The sequence below is a fragment of the Haemaphysalis longicornis genome, unplaced genomic scaffold, assembly GCF_048455015.1.
Source record: "Haemaphysalis longicornis isolate Haplotype H1 unplaced genomic scaffold, Haemaphysalis longicornis Haplotype H1 scaffold_10, whole genome shotgun sequence".
NCBI classification, from domain to species: domain Eukaryota; kingdom Metazoa; phylum Arthropoda; class Arachnida; order Ixodida; family Ixodidae; genus Haemaphysalis; species Haemaphysalis longicornis.
This window is the reverse complement of record NW_027526204.1, coordinates 79,165,419-79,174,992: the sequence shown is the minus strand read 5'-3', so window position 1 is coordinate 79,174,992 and position 9,574 is coordinate 79,165,419. Positions and strand designations below refer to the sequence as shown.

The 9,574-nt window shown below is 54.3% G+C and overlaps 1 protein-coding gene across 1 annotated transcript; it reads right to left on the bottom strand.

The window, feature by feature from the left end:
• Positions 1 to 1,842: 1,842 nt before the first annotated feature.
• Positions 1,843 to 3,430, bottom strand: LOC144158828 (uncharacterized). Its single transcript, XM_077689990.1, has one exon. It carries the CDS (start codon positions 3,367 to 3,369, stop codon positions 2,020 to 2,022), a length of 1,350 nt encoding a protein of 449 aa, XP_077546116.1. The 5' UTR covers positions 3,370 to 3,430; the 3' UTR covers positions 1,843 to 2,019.
• Between the last annotated feature and the right edge of the window lie 6,144 nt (positions 3,431 to 9,574).

The window sequence follows — 9,574 nt, the reverse complement described above, 5'->3', positions numbered from 1 at the left end:
GACGAAACTTCGAGAGGGCCCACACAATTGCCAAGCATTCCCGCTCAGTGACAGAGTAATTCGACTCCGCAGGTGTGAGTGTGCGGCTCGCGTAGGCGACCACGTATTCGTGAAACCCGGTTTTCCTTTGAGCCAGAACAGCACCCAGACCAACTCCACTCGCATCGGTGTGGACTTCAGTTGGGGCCGACGGGTCGAAATGACGAAGAATTGGCGGGGAAGTGAGGAGGCGACGTAGGGTTGTAAAGGCCTTGTCGCAAGCCGATGACCATGCCAAAAGACCCGTCTTGTTGCCAAGAAGTTGTGTCAATGGCGCGATGATGGAGGCGAAGTTACGCACAAAGCGGCGGAAATACGAGCATAGCCCGATGAAGCTACGAAGCTCTTTGATGGTGGTCGGCTTCGGGAATTCAGCCACGGCACGAAGCTTGTCCGGATCAGGAAGAACGCCATCTCTGGAAACGACGTGGCCAAGGATCGTCAGCTGGCGAGCAGCAAATCGGCACTTCTTTAGGTTTAGTTGGAGGCCTGCGTCCTTCATACAAGCTAAAACTTGCTCGAGCCGCCGTAGATGCGTGGGAAAGTCGGGTGAGAACACTACGACATCATCCAGGTAACACAGGCATGTTTTCCATTTGAGGCCGCGAAGAATATTGTCCATCATCCGTTCGAATGTGGCGGGCGCGTTGCACAGGCCGAACGGCATGACGTTAAATTCATATAAACCGTCTGGAGTAACAAAGGCTGTTTTCGGACGATCCGCATCTGCCATCGGGACTTGCCAGTATCCGGAGCGCAGGTCAAGGGACGAGAAATATTCTGCTCCTTGAAGGCAATCTAGGGCGTCGTCGATGCGTGGTAGCGGGTAAACATCCTTGCGAGTTATTTTGTTTAGGCGACGGTAGTCGACACAAAAACGGATGGAGCCGTCCTTTTTCCGCACGAGTACTACCGGCGACGCCCAGGGGCCGTTCGATTGTCGAATGATACCGCGCTGGAGCATGTCACCCACTTGTTCGTCAATTATGCTCCTTTCGGAAGGGGCAACGCGGTAAGGTCGCTGGCGTAAAGGCGCGTGGGAGCCGGTGTCGATAGGGTGGCTGACCGTCGTGGAGCAACCAAGCGACGTCTGCGCACAGTCAAAGGACGAATGAAATTGACACAGTAGTTTCATCAGTTGGTCTCGTTGGGGCGGCGTAAGGTCGGCGTCGATGGCACGATCGAAAACTTCCGTGGATACCCGAGATGCAGTGGCAGGAGGTGGGCAGAGTCCGGTCACCTCAACGTGCGGCAGGTCGTCCAAAGCGGCGATGACAACGGCAGACTCCACTGACTCGGCGCGTCCAAGGCACTCGCCGCGGAGCAAAGAGCGCGGACTAGCTCCAGGATTAGAGACGAACAGGGTGGTTTGGCCATCGCGGATACTGAGCAAGGCGAAAGGAAGCAACAGACATCGGCGTTGGCAGAACAATTGCGACGGCATGAAAATTGCATTGACGTCGGAAGGAAGATGGCAGATCAAGGGCACAGGGACGGTGGAGCATGAAGGGATAGTGGTGTCGTCGGCGACAGAAACTTTCACAGAAAGAGGTGTTGGAGAAATTTCTGATGGTATATCAAGCGGCGAAAACAACTCAACTTCGGCTCGGGCGCAGTCAATGATAGCGTTGTGCCGGGAGAGGAAATCCCATCCCAGGATGACGTCATGTGAGCATGAAGAAAGGGCAATGAACTGAACAATGTACAGAACGTCTTGGATGAACACCCGGGCAGTACACGTACCGACTGGGTCGACCGAACGTGCTGCAGCAGTACGTAAGGGTGGTCCAAAATGCGGCGTCATAACCTTTTTCAGGCGGCGGCAAAGCTCTAGGCGGATAACTGAAACGGCGGCTCCAGTGTCGACAAGCGCATGAGTGGCGACTCCGTCTATTATAATGTCGACGACGTTATTGGGTGAGAAGGTAGGTCTTGAACAGTTCGACGATGACGCAGCTCTTGCCTCCGGAACTGCGGCGCCTAGTTTTCCGCTTCAGGAGGCAAGGGGCGCCGATGCATCGGCGAAAGTGAACGGCGTCGCGGGGATGGGTGACGGTTGGTGGTGTCACGCGAGTTGGCGGGCGGAGTCGTCTCGGCAAAACTGGTCGGAGCACGAGGCATCGACTGCGGCGAGACATACGGCACGTTCCAAGAAGGCTGCCGTGCAGGCATCCCCCCGCGGCGGCAGTAACGCGCCACGTGTCCGGGAGTTGAGCAAAGAAAGCAGATTGGGCGATTGTCCGGCGTGCGCCAAGCGGTGGTCGAAAATGACGGGTCAAGCCGTACGCGTGGCGGCCTCTGCAACACAGGCGGCATCGGCAGATAGCTGGGATACGTTGGTCTTCCTGTGAGCTCAGTGGGCTGTTGCGGCATGACCGGGAAGATTGGCTGACTTGTGACGGCTTCGGCAAAGGGCCTGGAGATGGCGTCGGCGTAGGTTAGAGGTCCGGCAACAGGTAGTGTTTGCACTGAGGTCACGTACGTGGGCGGAACAGCAGGTGGTGTGGGTTGCGCGATGCCGGCACCGATGAGCGAAGCGGTCACAGGTGCGTGTTGGCGGGAGCATGGAATGGTATCGGCCACCTGCTGCTGGATAGCACTTCTCAACGAAGGGGCAAGGGTGGCGTCAGACGTCGGTGTGAAGGGAACTAGGGAAAGCTGACGGGCAACTTCTTCCCGGATGAACTGCTGAATGCGCGGAGACAGAGTGTTGTCGCTACCAGCAGTTAAACTCGACACATCCTGGCCAACAGATCGCCGTGTAAGAGCTCGCTGTCTCCTGAGCTCGTCATAGCTCTGGCACAGGTTGATGACGTCGGTGACCGTTTGGGGATTCTTCGCCAGCAGCATTTGAAAAGCGTCATCTGAAATGCCTTTGAGGATGTGCTTAATTGTGTCCTCGTCACTCATCGTGGCGCTCACCCTCCTGCACAAATCCACAACTTCCTCGATGTAACTGAGGAAGCTCTCACCGGGCTGCTGCGCTCGTTCTCGCAAGCGCTGCTCTGCGTGAAGCTTCCGCACTGAAGGGCGACCGAAGTGTTCCGAAAACCTCGATTTGAATTCCGACCACGTGGGGTATCGCTTTCCGTGGTTGCCATACCAAAGCTCGGCCGTACCGGTGAGGTAAAATTCCACGTTGTTCCGCTTCACGTTGTCACCCCAGTTGTTGTGGGCGCTTACTCTGTCGTACGTGACGAGCCAGTCTTCCACGTCCTGCTCGTCTGTGCCATTGAAGAATGGGGGATCCCGCTGACGAATAGAACCGGAACAGATGATGGTCGTCGTAGTAGGTGCAGCCGGGGGCTCAGTCTCGCGAGGAGGAGCCATGGCGCTGGGGAGCGTCCGGGAGCGGAGTTCCAGTGTATAGAGAGGTCAGGACCACAGCAACCTCCACCAATTCTAAGGGGAAGTATTGCTCAACGCGAGGTAGCTGACGAAAGGCCTTTAATGACCGTTATCCAAGATTGAGTCGGTTCACAGACGCGCGCCTGTCGTCTTCGTCGTCGGTGGTTTTTGTCTTGTTGCCACTGTCGATGCTGCTTTCGCGGCTGCGGAGTCTGGCGCACTATCGTGTTTTGTTCACTAGCGCCTGTACCATTCATCTCCCTTACAATATATATATATATATATATATATATATTGGGAGCTGAGTTTGTGTCTTGCTGCCTGCTAGGAGATATTTGTCCCCATTGGTATTAATCATCATCACCAGTAGCTTGCGGCTACCGCATCATCTGCTGTACATACTCATGATCACCGGCACAACCTCGTCATCGGCTAATCATCATCAGCAGGGACGCTGGTTCGCCATCTTGGTTCGTCCCCGCCTGACGCCTCGGAATAAAGGAGCTGCGAAAGCAACGGTCCCGTCACCTTCTATCTACGGCCTCACAAGTGGTGGAGTTGCAACTCGATCCCGAGCTGTACCTCTCCTTCGACACCCCTGGAGCTCCGTTCAGGTCGCCGCTTGCCCTCAAGACCAATGTCCATGTCGCAAGACACTGCGAGTAGCGCAGCCTCTGCGCCTCTGCAATGCATCGTCACCACTCCCCAGCGCGACCCGCCCGAGTTCACTGGTCTTCGGGGCGAAGACATGGAGGAGTGGCTGGACAGCTACACACACGTCAGCGAGTTCAATAGGTGGGATGATCGCCTCAAATTGTTCAACGTTGGCTTCTCTCTGAAGAAGATTGCCGAGACGTCGTATTTAAACCACAAACATGAATTTACCTACTGGGCTGGCTTCACCACGAAAGGTGCAAAAGATTTTTGGCCCCTTATAAAGCGCGGAGTGACAACGCGAGGAGGGAGCTGGAGGTCCGCGTGCAGCAAGCTAATGAGACATACACCTCATACATCGAGGATGTTATAGCGCTGTGTCGCCGCGTCGACAAAGATATGCCGGAGTCTGACAGTGTTCGTCACATTCTCAAAGGTATCGGCGAGTTCGCTTTCAACGCACTTGTCCTGCAGAACCTTTTCACCGTAGCAGACGTAAGATCCTCCTGTCAGCGTATCGACGAACTTCAATCGATCCGCCTCCCACGGGACACTGCGTCTACCCCTCATCTTGGGAACGAAGACCTTCGTGCGATGATTCGAGCTATAGTTCGCGAAGAAGTGTACGGCAACACCTCTCATTTTCCGCACGGTGTTTCGCCAAGCCGCTACGGCTCCTGGCCTTCGCGAGATGGTTAAAGAGGAGCTTGCGGCTATGCCTGTGCTAGGGCCGCCTGTCCATTCAGTTGCCCCATCAACACCGTCCTACTCAGATGTCGCTGGCCGGACACCTCTGCCATTGTCCCCGATCATGACCCACCCTTCGTCTGGCTATGTTGCGGCCATGCCCCACGCGCCGAGCTCAAAGCCCTACTTTCCACCAAGTCAGGATGCCTTCTCCAACCGGCCCGTGTGCTACTATTGCGGCATTCGAGGTCATATCTCCCGCTTTTGTCGACGCCGCCAACGGGATGAACGACGTGGCTATGCTGCCTATGAGCGCGAGAGCGTACCCCCGAACTACTACGGCTACCGGTGGCGTGCGTACCCGTCGCGTCCACGCCGCTCCCCGTCTCCGCCTCAGACTGACGACGTTCCTCGCAGCTCCCGTGCGCAACGACCCCGCTCGCCTTCACCAGGTCTCCGTTCAGTTTCCCCTCTTCGTCCTGCGTCTTACATCGCTAACCACCGCCAGGAAAACTAGTTAATGCAATTTTGGGAGCGAAAACTGCATCTCCTGCGAAGCTTACAAGTCCTCCAGAGCGTCCGTCGAACTTGCTGTCTGTTTTGGTTGAAGGTGTTTGCGTCGATGCCCTTATTGACACTGGTGCGAGCGTTTCAGTAATAAGTGCGGAATTGTGTGCTCGTCTACGCAAGGTACGAACACCCTACCCGGGCCTTTTCTACATGGAGCGAATAGCAGTGTGATTAAGCCATCCGGACAATGCACAGTGCGGATTGTTGTTGGTTCTCTTCGGCATCATGTTCAGTGTGCGGTGTTGTCCCCCTGTGCTCATCATCTTATTTTGGGTTGGGATTTTCTCTCATCCGCATCCGCCGTCATTTCATGTGATCACCCTGAAATTCAACTCACGGATACAGAGCAGCTCAGCGGCATTTCTGAAGTACCACAGCTACACCTCACAGCGAGTGCAGATTGTGTTTTAAACCCCCGCCGCGAGACGCTGCTTTCTCTCTGCTCAAACCGAATCAGTGACGGAGACGTGCTTATAGTTCCCTCTCCACGTTTTCTGCCCAAAGGTGTCGTCATCCCGACATGCCTCGTCCGCTTCGCACATGGATCAGCACAGCTTCTGGCTACAAACGCCACTTCCGAATCCATATTGCTCCCCGCGGGTGCTACTATCGCTTCTGTTCTGCCTAACGATACGCTCTCATTAGTTCCCCTGTGCTCCGTCTCTTCCGTTCCGACGCCTGCAAAATCTGAGCCAAATATTTCCACACTTAAGGCTACCATCAGCAAAGATCTCTCAGAAAGCGAAACAAACCAGCTACTTCAACTCCTGGATAAACACAGGGACACATTTGACTGCCTTTCTAGCAAGCTGGGGCAGACATCTGTGACAGCGCATCGGATCGAGACGGATGGGACCCACATCGTCCGCCGTCGCCCACACCGTGTGTCATCGTCCGAACGAAAAGTCATCGAAGAAAATGTAGCGGACATGCTGGAACGAAACATCATTCGGCCGTCTTCCAGCCCATGGTCTTCCCCCGTGGTTTTAGTCCGCAAGAAGGATGGTTCCGTGCGGTTTTGCGTGGACTATCGAGCCTTGAATAAGATCACCAAGAAGGATGTTTATCCAATGCCGCGTATAGATGACGCGCTCGACTGTCTACAGGGGGCGGAATGTTTCTCCAGCTTAGACCTGCGATCTGGTTATTGGCAGATACCCATGCACGAGCCTGACAAAGAAAAGACAGTGTTTGATACTCCAGACGGCTTATACGAGTTTAACGTTATGCCATTTGGTTTATGCAACGCCCCAGCCACGTTTGATCGCATGATAGACACAGTCCTTCGTGGCCTTAAATGGAAGACGTGCTTGTGTTACCTGGATGACATTGTTATTTTCTCGTCGAATTTTCCTGAACATCTCCGGCGTCTCGATGAAGTTCTGACTAATCTGGCCAAAGCCGGCCTGACTTTGAACACCAAGAAGTGCCACTGCGCCCGCAGATCCATCAAAGTTCTCGGTCACATTGTCAGCAAAGATGGTATACGGCCCGACTAAGACAAAATTTCCGCTGCGGCTAATTTCCCTCGACCTCAAGAACAAAAATCCCTTCGCAGTTTCCTTGGCTTGGCATCATATTTCCGTCGTTTCGTTCGCAATTTCGCCACCCTGGCCTCGCCCCTCAATCAGCTGCTGCATTCCGGTAACCCCTTTGTCTGGAGTGACGACTGCGAGAAGGCTTTTCAAAACCTAAAACAAGCACTTACTTACGGGCCTGTACTTCGCCACTTCGATGACACAAAGCCAGTCCTTCTTCATACTGACGCTAGCGGGCATGGAATTGGCGCCGTCTTGCTACAGCGCGATGCTCACTCGCATGAACGAGCGGTTGCCTACGCAAGCCGCTCTCTGACGTCCGCAGAAAAAAATTATCCCATCACAGAGCAAGAGTGTCTGGCTGTTGTGCTGTCTGTTCAAAAGTTCCTTCCATACCTTTACGGCCGACGCTTCACAGTCGTTACAGATCACCATGCCCTGTGTTGGCTGTCTTCTTTGAAAAATCTGTCAGGACGACTTGGGCGCTGGATTCTCCGCTTGCAAGAATATGACTTCACGGTGATCTATAAGTCTGGTCGCAAGCATCTCGATGCGGACGCGCTTTCCCGGTGTCCGCTGGTGAAGTCTTCAGACGACGTTGACCGACATTCTAATGTGCCGCCTTTGCCCATTGCACCCATCGATATTCCTATCAACGATATCCCCGACTTGCCCTTCAACACGCCGACAGTTATTGTCGGACAATAATCGATCGGCTCACCGGCTCCACACAACCACCCAATAGCCGCCTACGTCGTCAGCTGCACCAGTTCCAGCTTCTGGATGGCGCACTGTACCGCATCAATCACCACACCGATGGAGCTAGATGGGTTCCGGTTGTGCCCCGTTCCCTCCGTCCACGCATTTTGGAAGCGTTGCACGACGGCCCAACTGCAGGCCACTTCGGATTCCAGAAGACCTACGACCGTGTCCGAGGGCGCTTCTTTTGGCCAGGGCTTTCTACAAGTGTCGCCAAATACGTCGCCTCTTGTGCGCCTTGTCAGCACCGGAAACGCTCCACGTCACCCCCTGCCGGTCTACTCCAGCCCCTTCCGTGTCCAGCAAGCCCGCTTGAAGTGGTCGTTATTGACCTTTACGGTCCCTTGCCTCCGACAGCGGCCGGTCATCGCTGGATAGTTACGGCAGTGGACCACCTGACTCGCTACGCCGAAACCGCTCCGCTTCCTTCAGCTAGCGCCACCGAGATCGCTCACTTTTTCTTAAAGAACATTTTGCTACGCCATGGAGCGCCCCGCGTTTTGCTAACCGATCGAGGCAAGACATTTCTGTCTCAAATTCTCGCTGACTTGCTTCGAGCTTCCAACACCTGTCACAAGATGACGTCCAGCTATCATCCCCAAACAAACGGCCTCACAGAACGCTTCCATCGAACTCTCTCTGATATGATCTCTATGTATATTCAACCTGACCATCGCAACTGGGACGCACTCTTACCTCCTGTTACCTATGCTTACAATACCGCAATTCAGACCACAACCGGATACTCCCCGCACTACCTTGTATACGGCCGTCACCCTTCGCACACTCTGGATACCTGCTTCTTCGCCGCTCCCGTGTCACCTTCTGCGACGTCTCCTGAACAATTTGTTGCTCGCGTTGAACACTGCCGCCAAGTTGCCCGCATGCGCACTGAAGCGAGCCATCAGGATCGAAAGCAACGCTACGACGCTGTGCCTCGCTCTCCTCAATTCCGACCCGGTGATGAAGTCTTGGTGTGGACGTCTATTCGTGTTCGGGGCCTATGCGAGAAGTTCTTGCACCGTTTCCTTGGTCCGTACAAGGTTCTCGAGGCGACCTCTCCTGTAAACTTTCGGGTCACACCGGTTTTCCCAAGTTCCGACCGCCGCCATCGTGGCACCGAAATAGTTCACGTTTCCCGGCTCAAGGTTTTTAACCGCCGCGAAAGAAGCGGCCAGGCGGCCGCTTCTTTCAACGAGGGGGATAATAGTGTGAGCTGAGTTTGTGTCTTACTGCTTGCTAGGAGATATTTGTCCCCATTGGTATTAATCATCATCACCAGTAGCTTGCGGCTACCGCATCATCTGCTGTACATACTCATCGTCACCGGCACAACCTCGTCATCGGCTAATCATCATCAGCAGGGACGCTGGTTCGCCATCTTGGTTCGTCCCCGCCTGACGCCTCGGAATAAAGGAGCTGCGAAAGCAACGGTCCCGTCACCTTCTATATACGGCCTCACAATATATATATATATCTATATATATATATATATATATATATAAAGAGAGAGAGAGAGAGAGAAACTTTATTTAGTGAGTCTAGTGTGAGCTGCAGAGTTATGAGACCTCGGAGGAGGGGGCATTCCATGGTTGCCGGGTGTTGGTAGGTTTTGCGGAGGAGAACAGAGAGTTTTTATCTGGTCAGCCAATAGGTGCCGCAGAGCGTCTTCTAGAATCTCGGGGGTAGCGGCCATGCTTGACCACGAGTAGGGAATATCAGAGGAGAAAGGGTTAATGGCAGGAAATGTGGGAGACTTGCTGGGGCCGTACACGTTGCCAGTGCAGGTGTGTTCATTGTCTCAATAGCCACCGCATACCTTACAGTGCGGACGGCCTAGATACTGGTTTACGTGATGTTAAAAGCGATCACAGGGGAGGAACAGTGGGTGCGCCTGGCTGATGTATGTCACGCACCGGCAGGACAAATTTCGATGTGGCGGGAAGTAGCATTACTGATATCCGGATGTTGGCGGATGT